The sequence below is a fragment of the Artemia sp. Qi Xiang Cuo genome, chromosome 4, assembly GCF_049724085.1.
Source record: "Artemia sp. Qi Xiang Cuo chromosome 4, ASM4972408v1, whole genome shotgun sequence".
NCBI lineage: Eukaryota > Metazoa > Arthropoda > Branchiopoda > Anostraca > Artemiidae > Artemia > Artemia sp. Qi Xiang Cuo.
In genome coordinates this window covers 81,638,750-81,654,736 of record NC_142797.1, presented here as the reverse complement: position 1 = coordinate 81,654,736, position 15,987 = coordinate 81,638,750, and the positions used below count along the sequence as shown (strand labels likewise).

The 15,987-nt window shown below is 35.9% G+C and overlaps 1 protein-coding gene across 2 annotated transcripts in view; it reads right to left on the bottom strand.

Moving 5' to 3' along the window:
- The window catches only part of LOC148953508 (sarcalumenin), a 141,186-nt gene extending 125,633 nt beyond the window's left edge, over nucleotides 1-15,553 (bottom strand). For both annotated transcript variants that reach the window (XM_089088576.1, XM_089088577.1), the window contains exon 1: nucleotides 15,392-15,553. In XM_089088576.1, coding sequence (XP_088944702.1) covers nucleotides 15,392-15,467 — 76 coding nt within the window. In that variant the 5' untranslated portion in view covers nucleotides 15,468-15,553. The remainder of the gene's footprint in view (nucleotides 1-15,391) is intronic.
- Nucleotides 15,554-15,987: the final 434 nt, after the last annotated feature.

Genomic DNA, 15,987 nt, shown 5'->3' with positions numbered 1-15,987 from the left:
ACGTAGTCGAAAGTATCTGGAAATTAGGTCTTTTATGATGATAGTCCCCTCAGAGCTCTCAGTGCAGGGGTTGTAAGTTATGGCCTGGGGGCATATAAGGTTTTATATAGAAAGTTTCTGTTAAAATTTCAAAAAGGGCACATTTGTTTGGAAATTGAAATTGCCCTTTTTAATAGTCGAAAGTGAGTGGAGAAGAAATTGACCCCCTCTCACGCGCACTATTTCCCCAAACACATTCAATCAAAGTTTAGAGATAGCCATTTTGTTCAACGTAATTGAAAGTTCTGGAAATTATGTATTTAAGGATGATAAACCCCCCAGAGTCCCCAGGGCAAAGGTTGTAAGTTATGCCCTGGGGGCATATAAGGTTTTTATAGCTAGAGTTGTCGTAAAAACTTCAAAAGGGGCTCATTCAATTGGGAATTGAGAGGGTTAGTGCCCTTTTTAATAGTCGAAAGCGATTGGAGGATAACTAACCACCCTCTCACGCGCACCATTCTCTTAAACACATCCAATGAAAATTTTCAGACAGCCATTGTGTTGAACGTAGTAGAAAGTTCTGAAAATTAGGTCTTTGAGGTTGACAACCCCCCCCCCCAGCCCTCAGGGCAAGGGTTGTAAGTTATGCCCTGTGGGCATGAGATTCTTATTGAAAGCGTTGTCGTAGAAACTTCAAAAGGACGCATTTGATTCGAAATTGAAAGGGCGAGTTCCTTTTTTAATAGTTGAAAATGATGGGAGAGCGACTAACCATTTTCCCAAACACATCCAATCAAAATTTTGAGATAGCCATTTTGCTTAACGTAGTTGAAAATTCTGTAAATTATGTCTTAGAGGATGACAACCACCCTCACAGTCCGCAGGGTAAGGGTTTTAATTTATGCCCTGGAGGCATATAAGGTGTTTATAGAAATCTTTGTCTTAGAAACTCAAAAAGGGCTCATTCGATTGGAAATTGAAAGGGCTAGTGCCCTTTTTAATAGTCAAAAGTGATTGGAAGGATTGAAATTTTTATAGTAAAGATCGATGTGGGTATAATGTATGATTTTTTGTTGTTGTTGTTTAGACCAGGGCACTTTGTTTCGAAGGAGTTGTCGTTGGAACTTCGAAAAGGGCTCATTTGATTGAAAAAAGAAAGGGCTGATGCCCTTTTTCATAGTCGAAAGTGATTGGAGGGCAACTAATCCCCTCCCACGCCCACCCTCCCATTTGCTTTTATGTTTAAAAACTAAATGTTGCCTTAAGATTAAATCAAAATGCATAGTGTTAATCGTAATTCCCAATAAGGCATCTCAGCAGTATCCCAAAAACGACTGAGGGTATTATGTTCAAACTTTCGGGGCTACTTCTGCTCTTATAATTTAATCAAGTCAAAATAGCGTAAGTGTATCCAACCTATCAAAGAAAGTAAGCAGATTTTTTTGCGAATGGTATCAAGTTTTCCATTTCAGGTCAACTAGAGGAGGTATGAAACGAAATTAAACACTACTGTTTGTGTCCAGATTTTTAAAAGGGTAGCAGACCAAACTATAAAGTCTTAAAAAACGAAAAGATTTAAAGCATTATTATTTTCCTTCCCTGAAAAGACTATGTCAATATAAAACGAACAGAAATTAATTAAAAAAACTTTTTTCACAAAATAAGTATTTCAATGAAAAGTAAAGAACTCCATTAAACAAAAAATAAGCAAAAATAAAATTAAATAATCTACGAAGTGTGAAACTACCGCAAATCAGCAAGGATAAGTAAATGAAACCAAAAACAAACAAAAATTACAACAAATAACCGAGTCAAACTCAAAACGAGCAGAAATTAACATAAGTTGGGTTCAAAACCCCTATGCCTTCCCAAGGCCAGAACATAATTTGCACGTTACTGAATAAAATATAAATTTTCTTTCTTTTATAACTTTAATAAATCAAATAATATTAACATTTTGTTACTAAATATCAGTATATGTGTATTAAACTGACAATGCACATCCATTTCTATTTTTTTCAGTAAAGTGCAAATTATGTTCTGGCCTTGGGAAGGCTTAGGGGTTTTGAGCCTGACTTATATTAATTTCAGCTCGTTTTGAGTTTGACTCGCTTATTTGTTGTAATTTCTGTTCGTTTTGGGTTTCATTTATTTATTGATGCTGATTTGTGATAGTTTGACGCTTTGTAAATTATTTGATTATATTTTTACTTATTTTTGGCAATGGAGTTCTTTACTTTTCTTTGAAAAACTTGTTTTGTGGAAAAAGTTTTTTTAATTAATACCTTTAACAAAGGATGAAGAGATCTAAGCGCCTTGCAGGTTTGGCAGCCAACTTATATTATTAAAATAAAATTCGCGGCAAATGTCTTCAATGTAGATATAGATCACATTTGACATTGTCTTTACCCTTGCAGAAATAAACTTGACAAAAGAATTAGTCATTTAAGATGGCGCGGAAAATAAATTCTGCAAATTTTATTCAATGTTGCCAGTGTGAGAATTGTGCGCAGTCTAACTCCGCTCCCCATAGATACCATTTTTAGATATCTCATAAAAAACAAGCACTGCTCTAATGAGCAAAATGTTGTACATCTTATTTAATCATGTACATTTTTACTACTATTAAGAGTTTTGTTAGGGAATCATGTCTGTGTAAGTTTTTTGTACTGGTTAAACACAAAAAGGAGCATAAATCTGATTTTTTTGGAAAAAGAGGAAAGACAGAAGGTCTGAGGTTAAAAAGGAAGACCTGTCCTCCAAACGGAAGTCTGGTAACCCTGAGGGTAAAAGAGAGAAGGGTACAGGAAGTATATTGTAGAACTGGGTTGTCTAGGCCTAATATTAAATAGATAGGGATTCTATCTATCTACTAAATGACGAATTTCTCGCAGAGATAGTTATATGTCGTTTCCGGAAAGAAGAACATACTTGGGAATGACTAGAATGAAGAGTGGTCTCTACAATTGTCCGGTGTATGGAGACAGGGATGAAAATTTAGGGAATTGTATTTTCTGTGAAAAAAAAGACAGATTTGAAAAACGAAGCTTTTAGAGTTGATGAGGAGGAAGAGTTGTGGATGAAAAAATGGTTGAGAATGGGTATTTTATATATATTAGGAATATGGCGTGGTTTTTTCGTATGGGCATGACCCACCGGGTGCATTTATTTGATGGTATGTTTATATTAACGTTCCTTATTTTATTATAGTTTTTGTTCCTGTTTTGCATGGCCCTGCGGGACTTTTTATGTCAAATATCAAACAGTTCGTGGTAACGAACTGTAAGTAAGGAGCGACCCGGCTCAATGGTAACCGAAACTCTAGAAAACGGAATTTTTGATCCTACCTATCAAAAGTTACGCGCCTGAGAAAATTTGGCTGATTTTCGAAAAAAGGGGGAAAGACCCCCTAAAAGTTATAGAAGCTTAATGAAAATCACACCATCATATTTAGCGTATCAGAGAACCCTACTGCAGAGGTTTCAAGCTCCTATCTACAAAAGTGTGGAATTTTGCGTTTTTGCCAGAAGAAAGATCACGGATGCGTGTTTATTTGTTTTTTTTCCAGGGATGATCGTATCGACCCAGTGGTCCTAGAATATAGGAAGAAGGCTCATTGGAACGGAAATTAAAAGTTCTAGTGCCCTTTTTAAGTGACCTAAAAATGGAGGGCAACTAGGCCCCCTCCAACACTCATTTCTTTCCCAAAGTCACCCGATTAAAATTTTGAGATAGCCATTTTGTTCAGCATGGTCAAAAATATGATAACTATGTCTTTTAGGATGACTTGATCCCCCGAAGTCCCCAGGGGCAGGGCTGAAAGTTATGAACTTTACCCAATGTTAACATACGTATAGTATTGGTTATTAGGAAGTATACAGACGCTTTCAGGGGGGATTTTCTCTGGTAGTGGGGGGATGGGTGGGTCGGGGGTTATGTGGGAGGATCTTTTCACGAAGAGAGTTTTCATGGGGGAAGGGACATTGCTATGAAGGGGGCGCCAGATTTTCCAGCATTATTTAAAAAAAGATCAGAAATTATATATATATATATATATATATAAAACAAGTTTTTCAACTGAAAGTAAGGAGCAACATCAAAACTTAAAACGACAGAAAACATTATGTATATGATTCGGTTCACCCCCTAGTCAATACCTCGCTCTTTAAGACAAAGATTTTTAAGTACTTTCATAAGAGCTATTTATTTCAGTTAACGGCATTTGTGATTAAGGGGTCATTTTTAAAGAATTGGAACAAAATTCGAACTTTAGCTTAAAGGGCAAGGTATTGACTAGGGGGCGAACCGTATAATATACGTATGAAAAATATATGAATATAGAAGTTCGCTACGTCAGTTAATTCGTAAGTTACGTATATTTATTACTAATAAAAACGTTCGTAAATAAAATTAAACAAGTTTCGAGAAAGCCATTTAACCAAATGAAAGTAAAATTAATATTCAAATTTTGCTTTAATTATTCATGTACGGTGAGCCAAAATCAAAACCTGTATTAATTCAAAAACGTTCAAAAATTAAATAAAAAAAAACAAGTTTTTTTTAACTGAAAGTAAGGAAGAACGTTAAAACTTAAAACAAACATAAATTATTCCGAATATGAAAGGGGCTGTCCCCTCCTCAACGCCTCACTCTTTACGCTAAAGTTTGACTTTGCCACAACTTTAATTTTTGAAACAATAAAAACTCTAGCGTAAAGAGCGAGGCGTTGAGGAGGGGACAGCCCCTTTCATATACGGAATAATTTCTGATCGTTTTAAGTTTTAACGTCGTTCCTTACTTTCAGTTAAAAAAACTTGTTTTTTTTGTTTATTTAATACATATAAGGACCACTTGTTCTTGGTAGTAAACAATGCAAAGTCTTTGGCTTCAATAAAAAACGATCGGCCTCTAAGATTTGCAAAATCCTTGCAAGGACATTGAGGTGGAATTTCTTTTATTTATTACTATTCTCCCTAAAAGAACTTTTCCAAATATCTTATGAGATGGCAACACATTTATAAAAACGTTTCTAAGTGACACAATCATGATAATAAACAGCTAGTGGATTTTTTAGGTTATATTATTAATGGAGCTTCCAGCTTCAATATGAAAACCCAAATTTTAAAAGTGAGACCAGAAGCTATAACAAGCAATGAATAAATTTTTTTTAACGGGTGAGGTGCTTGAAGACTACATTAAAATCCAGCTATCACAGCTTACAAGAAAATGTACAGTAAACAAAGCAGTTACTTCCAAAGGGTATTCTAACGGGCGAGGTGCTTGAAGACTACATTAAAATCCAGATATCACATCTTACAAGAAAATGTACAGTAAACAAAGCAGTTACTTCCAAAGGGTATTTTAACGGGCGAGGTGCTTGAAGACTAAATTAAAATCCAGCTATCACAGCTTACAAGAAAATGTACAGTAAACAAAGCAGTTACTTCCAAACGGTATTTTAACGGGTGAGGTGCGTGAAGACTAAATTAAAATCCAGCTATCACAGCTTACAAGAAAATGTACAGTAAACAAAGCAGTTAATTCCAAAGGGTATTATAACGGGCGAGGTGCCTGAAGACTACATTAAAATCCAGATATCACATCTTACAAGAAAATGTACAGTAAACACAGCAGTTAATTCCAAAGTGTATTTTAACGGGAGAAGTGCTTGAAGACTACATTAAAATCCAGCTATCACAGCTTACAAGAAAATGTACAGTAAACAAAGCAGTTACTTCCAAAGGGTATTTTAACGGGCGAGGTGCTTGAAGACTACATTAAAATCCAGCTATCACAGCTTACAAGAAAATGTACAGTAAACAAAGCAGTTAATTCCAAAGGGTATTTTAACGGGCGAGGTGCTTGAAGACTATGTTAAAATCGAGCTATCACAGCTTACAAGAAAAGATACAGTAAACAAAGCAGTTAATTACCATGGGTATTAAAGTTACCTAAGGCAGTACACTAAGTTACCTAAAGTACACAGGTAAATAATTTGATTTAGCATCAGGACTTATAGAAATTTCGTGTCAATCTTGAACTTTTTTTTTCTGTAGGCCGCTCTTTATTTTCAATTTATCACTCGGACTTGGATTTACAGATTACATAAGCACACCATGATAGGGTTAGTTTGTATTTAAGAAGCTCTTGAAACCCTTAAGAGCGATTCATATTTGTTCCTGAGGGATCCAGACTTTTAGAAGTAGGAAAGTTGAACAATTAATATGAAAATAATAAGAAACTTAAAATAAGAAAATTGAACAATTGATTAAAGAACAAATGCACGTGCGTGAAGTGAAAATTATTAACTTTTCTATTCAATTGAAAGGTGAAGTTGCAAAAAAAGCTTCGATTGCAGAAGAAATTCTGCATTGAAAATCTATTACTCTATCTCTTCGAGGTTTGGGTCCTTGAGGTTTTATCCCCTGCCCCTTATCACATAAAAAGAGCAAGGCTGCATGAAAACAAAATTATAAAAACTAATAATGAGGATACTCTAAACAAGGCGCATATACGAATCTTTGTGCATTATTTCAGTCTTATTATAACTAGAGCATTTGAAAAACTGTTCATCTTTTTGTTAAGTTATTTGAGCAAATGGAAACGTCAGTACCAGTAAATTTTCGCTGAAATAAATACACTCTCCTATTTATATCTTTGCTGCTGACATATTTTGCCAAAGTAAACCGGAATCGTTTAAATAGATGCTCAACAACTGCAGAGCCAGCTGAATAAACGACCAAGTCAAAATAAGAATCCCTTTCAATCACCAGTCATTCAAGACGCAAAAAAAGTTTATTCTTAAAGCCTTTGCTAGCTTGAACTCAATTAAGACAGGTATTTCTTGGTATTTTAAGGGTATTGGTCAAAACCTGGTTTACAGAAGGGACTATTGCAAAAAAAGGAAAAACACTCTTATTATTTCAATTAAATATTATTTAATTAAATATTATTAAATATTTAATTAAATAATATTTAAATTAAATTAAATATTATTAAATATTAATTCAATATATTAAATATTATTTCAAAACACTCATATTATTTCAGAAGGCCAAAACCTCTTATTATTTCAATTAAATATTATTTAATTAAATATTATTAAATATTTAATTAAATAATATTTAAATTAAATTAAATATCATTAAATATTAATTAAATATATTAAATATTATTTCAAAACACTCATATTATTTCAAAAAAAGGAAAAACACTCTTATTATTTCAATTGAATATTATTTAATTAAATATTATTAAATATTAATTAAATATATTAAATAATATTTCAAAACACTCATATTATTTCAAAAGGAAAAACACTCTTATTATTTATATTTTCAATTGATTTGGTGCTTGAAGATTTCATTCACTGGAAATATTTATAGTGGTGTGTTCAATTCCTAAGGGTAGGGGAGATGGGTCATGAACAGGACAACGAAATTTCCAGCCAATCTAGCTGAAGACATCCTGAGGTCATTGTATATTGTTTTTTTTTACCATAATGAAGCAAGATTATTTATCCAAACCTTCCTTTTTGATTCTGTCTTATAAAAAAAAGCTGTTATGACGAACAGCATTCATGAACTAAGCTAAAATTCACAAAGCAGCTAAAATATTTGCAGTAGCGCGCTGAAGGGCTTTATACATATTTGGTTTAGAACAGTCGAGCAAGTCAGGATTCATTTACACATTGCGGAAATCCGTCCTTATCTTTTCGAACGAAATCCCAGAAAACGCTATGTTTTAAGGCAAACTTTTCAAATAAATGCGTCAGCGTGACCCTCCTTTGAAAGCTGTTGAGCAATAGAGAGCCAAGTGAAACCATTTTCCTTGGTTTTCTTATAGCCTGGGCGAGCAGTATCATATAAGCTGGGGTAGCCTTGAACCAATGTTATAAGTTCATGAAGTTTTTGATGATCCATAGCCATGGTTTTATTCTTTTAAAAGCCTTGCCAAGAATCCGTCCTGATTTGGACAAATCTTTGCGGAAAGCTAGAGTTAAGCACGAAAACGGACGGAATCTCCGTACGGATTGCTAAATCCGGACGGATTTTCACAATGTGTAAATGCACTATCAGCTTGCTTTTTTTTTTAATATTTATTTTTCTCAAATTTTACCAGAGAGCCATGATAATTCTTAGTACATGTTTACCTTGCATTTGTTTATAAAGTCGTGCAAGATTACAACCGAGATTAGGGGATTAATTTTTGTCAGTTAGCAAGCTTGTGTTTTACAGCTACTTTTCTGACGTTTTAATACAGACAGACCCTTCTGGATGTTTGATGTCTGGTACTCGCCTCCCTAAATGACAGATGTTTACATCAACTAGTTTTCAAAAAATCCACTCTTTAATGTTGGTCATAATTGGGATTAATACTATATAACGACACCATGGAGCCACGAGGTAAAATCGCCCAATAGAATGATGTTACAGTACAAAACTTAAGGTTTTGCTGTCTGTTTCATGATTAATTTGCACAAATTTTAAATTGAGAGAAATATAAGGTGAAGAAAGGAATATATGATACCACAGCATCATAGCTTCGTCGGCATTTTTTCGCCTCTCTTGAGTCGTTAGGGCCTTTGGCCCTCGCCAATAACGGCCTCCGGCTGTCAAACCTCACCAATGGCAAGGTTGGGACTTCACCCCTCCCATGCTTTTGGGTATAACGTCACATTTCTGGTTTTCCTTATTTTCCGTTTTTTTTCTATTCTTTATAGTCTATTACCATTTTCATAATTAAAAATCAGTCTACGTCAATTTTCAAGTTTCTAGTATGATTAGCTTAGCTACAAATTCAACAGAGAAATGAACAGAATAGGTGAAACATAGTTGATTTTATACAGATGGAACACATACACGTATATACTAATTAACATTATCTTTCAAGTAACGGAGCTAAGAATTTACACAGGACAAATGTCCCTCCGTCTTCTAGCACTCCTGTTGGGAGATATATGCATTTCCTTTCTCCGCACCACAATCTCAATATTAGGTACAAACAGTCTTTTCCACCCCTCCCCCATCCCATCTTCCTGCATTTTATGTTGAAAGATGAAGGCACACTATTCCACTAACGTTATTCCTTTTTGCTGACCTTCTGGAACCACCTTAGTTTCTGACTGATAATGACATGTTCTAATCCTGTCAAGGATTGAGAAACCAAGGGGGTTGCATCAATTACTCCACTACCTTTACCCCAAATAACAGGAATAAAAACAGGAATTTTATTTTAAGAATGTTGATTCCGTTACTCGTGTGCCGATTCCCTGTAAAAGGAATTCCAGCTGACACAACTCTTGGACGAAAAACACGCAAATGGTAGTCTAGTGGTATCATACGACTCTAAATTATTATACACCTGAACCCGTAAAAACTATCATAAAAAAGACCAATAGAAAGTTAAAAAAAAAATGTTTGGATAAGGAAAAGGAAACTACGGTATTCCAACTAACAAGCGATTTTGTCCCTCTTATTAGCATTTTTGCAGCATTTACTAGGACACATACTGGATGGTCAGGTATACGACTAGTAAGTCTCTTTGAGTTAATGTAACACTTCAGTCTTTCTGTCATGACCACCGTATCATCCAAAATTAATTTATTTTTTTTCAATTTAGGGGGGAAAAGAAGGAAAAACAATCTTAACAGGTTGATACATCTTTAGTTGTATAAAATAACCTAATATCAAATTACGGGTACACAAAGCAATTATTCCACGTGCGAGTATTCAGTCTACATCGTACCCAACAAATGACTGTAAGCACAATTTAAAAGGTCTTTCAGAATTAAATAACAAAATACAAGTTTTTTTTAACTGAAAGTAAGGAGCAATATTAAAACTTAAAACAAACAGAAATTATTCCGTATATGAAAGGGGCTGTCCCCTCCTCAACGCCTCGCTCTTTACGCTAAAGTTTTTTTTATTGTTTTAAAAAATAAAGTTGTAAGATAGAGGCAAACTTTAGCGTAAAGACCGAGGCGTTGAGGAGGGGACAGCAACTTTCACGTACGGAATATTTTCTTTTCGTTTAAGTTTTGGCGTCGTTGCTTACTTTCAGTTAAAAAAACTTGTTTTTTTTTATTTAATTTCTGAAAGTTTTTGAATTAATGCAGCTTTGATTTTGGCTCACCATACATGAATAATTAAAACGAAATTTGCATATTAGTTTTACTTTTTTGGCTAATAGGCCAGTAAAAGTACGGTTTGACCGGGACAAAATTGCAACAAAAGGTTATTTTTACACCAAAATATTCAGAAAAAATCGCTGAGCAACATATCAAAAATCCGCTAAAATCGCCCTCCGGGAAAACCTTCTGGGGCTGCTTAAAGGTGGTTGAAGGGGGGGAAAATTAGGTATTTACATTTTTGACATTTAGGAAGCTTTTTTACACTAAAATGTTCATAAAAAATCGCTGAACAAAATATTCAAAATCCACTAAAATCGCCCACCGGGAAAACCTTCTGGGGCTGCTTAAAGGGGGTGGAAGGGGGCGAACAAAAAGGTTTTTTAACTTTTGACTTTTGGGAAGCTTTGTTTACATTAAAATCTTCAGAAAAAATTGCAGAACAACATATCCAAAATCCACCAAAATTGCCCGCCCGGAAAACCTTCTGAGGCTGCTTAAAGGGGGTGAAAGGGGTGAAAAATCCTTTTTTCGATGTTGTTATTTCGGTACGTTCGGAGACTCGATTCTGGTATAAATCAACTCGCTGAAACCGAAAATGATATCACTTCTATTGTAACCCTTTTCCAACTTATATTAAACTACCAAAAAAAAGATTTTAATAACTCCAATGTCAAAATAAAGGAAGTAGTTTTCTTCTAAAGTTTTACAGAAAGATTAGATCAATGGACGCCTGAAATACATCTAACAGCCTGCGAAAGGCAATAGAGGAAAATATAGAACTTAAAGGAGCAGAGAAGTACCTCATTCTTTTTTGCTTCGCTAGTCGTCGGGAACCTGGTTATCTGATGAGAATCAAACTTGTGAAAACTAGACTTTAGAAAAAGAGAGACTAAGCATAGACTAAGGAGAGACTAAGGAGCTAAGCAGAGACTAAGGAGCTAAGGGGCAATCGAACAGCATGCTTGTGGTTTCAGTACATGGACATGGTGAAAGTGTTGCGCAATTTTACTAGAGCAGAGAGGTGCGGGAACTGGGATCTGTATTTGAATAGCCTTAAACAGATGCTTCCGTACTATGCGGCAGCAGGGCACAACCTGTACGCAAAGTCTGCTCGTCTTCATCTCCAGACTATGGTTGACCTGAAAGAAAACAATCCAGAGCTCTACTCAAGTTTCAAAATCGGTAAGTTTGTTATAAGGAGAAGCGATCGGTACTGGGCTGGATTGTCACCGGATCTAGTCATTGAGCAGGCTCTAATGCACAGTTTGAAGACAACAGGTGGACTAACTCGTGGACGGGGGATCACACAAACTCAGCGTCTAATATGGGCTTTTTTCATGCCGATCCTGGCTGAATTAAGTACATCAATGCAAGGCCTGACTAGCCTGAGTTAATAAACAGGGTATTCAGCATGTCGAAATATTCCAGTGAAGGATTAAAAGTGATACTGATAACACGATGACGGTCTTAGACATTTTGCGAGCCCAGATTCTATTCAGACGACACGGAGGGCTCCTCAACATCGTTACCGCGTAAATGCAACAGCTAATGTAGATGCGGACAACGCAAAAGAAGTTGGAGCCTGAATTCTAGACGAAATGACTGGGAAGGCAGCTGATTCATTTTCGTTCCGGAAGAAAGACAAGGCTGTTACAATGGCATCCAAATCAGCTGTTAACATCGATGGTGAACCGGTTCATGTAGATTAAGGGCTTCTGTTCCAGCACTTAGCTACGGTGGCGAACCGGGAAGAATTCGATCTTCGAGACCTTTTGTCGTATGAGCTTTGTACGTATCCCCCATCCCTTTTTGGATCCTATGAAGTTCTGCGTCCTGCAGACAAACCATCTCTGTCAAACGCGATTCGAAAGGCATCAGGGGACCATTCGGATGAGTAGTTAGACTCGTGCGACTTTGTTGTTGACGGCGGCTGGCTGCTCCAGAAATTGACTTGGCAGCCCAATTCTACATTTGACTTCATTTGCGAAAGTTAAGTCAAGTAAGTCACCACTAGATTTGGAAAAGCTTCGGCAGTTTTTGATGGATATGAAAATGGTCCTTCGACGAAAGGCATGGCTCACCTCAAACGTTCCAGGGGTAAACAGTGCCCAGTGGTAGAATTCACTGGTACAACAAAGTTAACAAGACAGAAAGAGGAGTTCTTGCAAAACTGCACAAACAAGCAGCGGATAAATCTTGCAATAGGAGAAAAATTGTCCTCAGCAGGTTGATTGGTAAACATGCCTCTGCTGACGCAGATGTCCTAATTGAATCAACAACCATTCATAGCGCTAGAACTTAGTTGAAGTGTCTCATCGGCAACGACACTGACCTCCTTATCCTTCTCTCTATCATGTCACTGCCACCCACAAAAGCCTGTATTTCAGATCCGAGGCGAAAGCTTCAAACGAACATAAGCTATGGAATATTTGCTCCATCAAAGAAAAAGTAAAGGACATGTGTGGTGCAATTCTATTTCTGCACGTGTTCCGAGGCTGTGACACCATTTTAAGGTTGCAAGGAATTGGTAAATCTGTCGGACTGTGATTTTACCGGTCCGATCTGTCTTTCCATGAGGCCGCTAAGGTTTTTATGGACTCGAAAGCTACGAAAGACGAGCTCATTGTAGCTGGTGAACAAGCTCTTTGGAAAATTTATAAAGGAAAGCCTGGAGAAACTCTCGTGTCCTTGAGACATCGTCTGTTCTTGTCCAAGCTCGCTTCCTCTTCCGCATTTGTCTGCCCTGATCAGATGCCTCCCACACCATCAGCTGCGAAGTTCCATTCTTTTCGCTAGTATTTGCAGGTAATGGAATGGAAAAGCAAGGCTGCTGCGATGAAACCGGAAAACTGGGGATGGCGACTCTCTGCTGATAATTACATCCCAGTAATGACGGGGAAGAAACCAGCTCCCCAAAGTCTTCTTCAAATTATCCACTGCAAATGCAAATCAGGTTGCGATACGGCCAGATGCACTTGCCGTAAGAATGGCATGCCCTGCAAACTTGCTTGCGGAGAGTGCATGGGAAGAAGCTGTAATAACTCTGAACCAACATCTCTAGAAGAAGAAGAATTTTAGTTTTTTGCAATAGCGCTGGTTGTGCTCTTTTGTAGTGCTCATTAATGAAATGATGATTCTCAGTAATATATGATCTGAAAATGATGATTATCAAAACTGTGATTTATATACGGGCGAGTTAATGTTTTTGTTTTCCAATTGTGAAAGAAACCGACAATAAGAATGATTTTTCTAGTTTCTATGCGTCTATGCCTATAGTTTCCCTTTTTCTACAGTCTGGTCTTCACACGATTGATTCTCATCGGATAACCAGGTTTCCAACGATTAGGGAAGCAACAAAGAGTGGGGTACTTCTCTGCTCCTTTAAATTGCCGTTCGAAATTTTCCTGTTTCGCTGTTTGAAGTATTTCAAGCTTCCATTGATCTGATCTTTCTAACACTTCGGAAGAAAAGCTATTTCCTTTATTTTTGCGATGGAGTTATTAAAATCTTATTTATAGTTTAATATATGTTACAGACGTATTGCAATAAAAGTAACATCATTTTCGGTTTCAGCGAGTTGATTTATACCAGAATCGAGTCTCAGAACGTACCGAGATAACAAAAATCGAAAAAAGGATTTTTCACCCCTTTCACCCCCTTTAAACAGCCCCAGAAGGTTTTCCCGGCGGGCACTTTTAGCGGATTTTGAATATGTTGTTCTGCGATTTTTTCTGAACATTTTAGTGTAAACAAAGCATCCCAAATGTCAGAAATGAAAAAACCTATTTTTTCGCCCCCTTCCACCCCTTTTAAGCAGCCCCAGAGGGTTTTCCCGGAGGGCGATTTTAGCAAATTTTGGATATGTTGTTCAGCGATTTTTTTGAACATTTTAGCGTAAAAAAAGCTTTCTAAATGTCAAAAATTTAAATACACAATTTTTCGCCCCCTTTCACCCCCTTTAAGCAGCCCTAGAAGGTTTTTCCGGCTGTCGATTTTAGTGGATTTTGGATATGTTGTTCAGCGATTTTTTCTGAACATTTTGGTGTAAAAAAACCTTTTGTTGCAATTTTTTTCGGGTCGACCCACTTTTCTCCGTACTTTTACTGGACTATAAATGGCTTTGACGAAATTTTGTTCCGACGTAACTTACGAATTAACTTACATAACGAACTTCTATAGTCTTATGTTTTATTACTTATATAACGGGATTATCTCCCTAGTCAATACCTTGCTTTTTACGCTGAAATTCGAATTTCGTTCGAATCACAAACCCCTGATTCAGAAAGGCCGGTTAATTAGAATAGATAGCTTTTTTGAAACTACTAAAAAAACTTAAACGAAAAGGGCCAGGTATTAACTAAGGGGTGAACTCCCTCATATACGTAAAAATTTCTGTTCGTTTTAAGCTTTAATGTTGCTCCTTACTTTCAGTTAAAAAACTTGTTTTTTTTTAATTTAATTTCTGATCGTTTTTTGAATAATGCTGGGAAATCCGGCACCTCCTTCATAGAAATGTCCCTTTCCCCAAGGAAACAACATCCATGGAAGTATCCTCCTCCGTAACTGCCTCCTCCGACACCCCCCCCCCTTTAGAAAAAAAATCCCTCCTGAAACGTCTGTAGACTTTCCGACTACTTTATCAAAACCAACCATCAATCAACATCTTATTGGTAGGTCAGTGCATCCTATTTCTTTGATATTCCCCCCCCCCAAGAAAAAGCTACAAAATCCACACTTGGTGGATGGGTCAGTGCATTATTTTCGTTATTACCCCCTTCCTGCAAAACCCACTATTTTTATTGGCTAAAAATATATTAGGAGGTAATAAACATGAATCAAAACTTACCGGAAAATTTTGTATTGTTTGAAGAAAACAGAGTGGCCTCAGAGGAAGCCTCGACTACCGAGTGTGGGAATTACTTCTAAAGGCATGTCTAGTCTTGACAAGCGTTGCGAAATTTGGTTATAGTGGTAAGAAGAATTTAATGCATATGATTCTATAAACCCTTTTCACTTACTGGTTATTGAAAGCGCCTCGCCCTTTACTAGGGTATACCAACCAGCTTGAAATACTTAGAGCTAACGAAAACTTAATCAAATTTATAAAATATACTAACAAAATTAAGTACTGAGAACATTGACGAGGTCCTTTTTATTTTTAAGTTTATCATTAAATATACATGTTATAATTATATATATATATATATATATATATATATATATATATATATATATATATATATATATACATACATACATTTCGAATTAATATAGAATTACCTTCTGCCTTTGAAAGGTATCCAGAAAATACAACAATCAATAAACTCGAAAGGCAAATCCACCTAAAACTAATCATTATTGAAGAACCTTCGGTGAACTACCCAGATCTTTGTACATCCAGGTTGATCCCCAGAAAGTTCCGGCTGAAAGTGACAATTTCACCGGAGCTAGGCTACGTCAACTGAATCGAAAGCCAAGTTTAAATCAGTGGAAAATTGGCAGGGAGATGGAACTATTCGAAACTAGCGTTATCTTATTCTCGGGAAAAAGAATCCTATTCATACGCCAATACTAAGAAATCAAAAAACAACGGAAATTATTTTATAACTGAATACACTTTTAAGTGGTAATTTTGATCAAATAATATTCACTAAATTTTATTAATAATCAAACCTGAAATTAAAAGGAGGGGGTATATTTGAAGAATAAAAAAGTAATGTGCTATATATACTATATACTATATGCTGTACATGCTATACACACACACACACACACACACACATATATATATATATATATATATATATATATATATATATATATATATATATATATATATATATATATATATATATATATATATATATATATATATA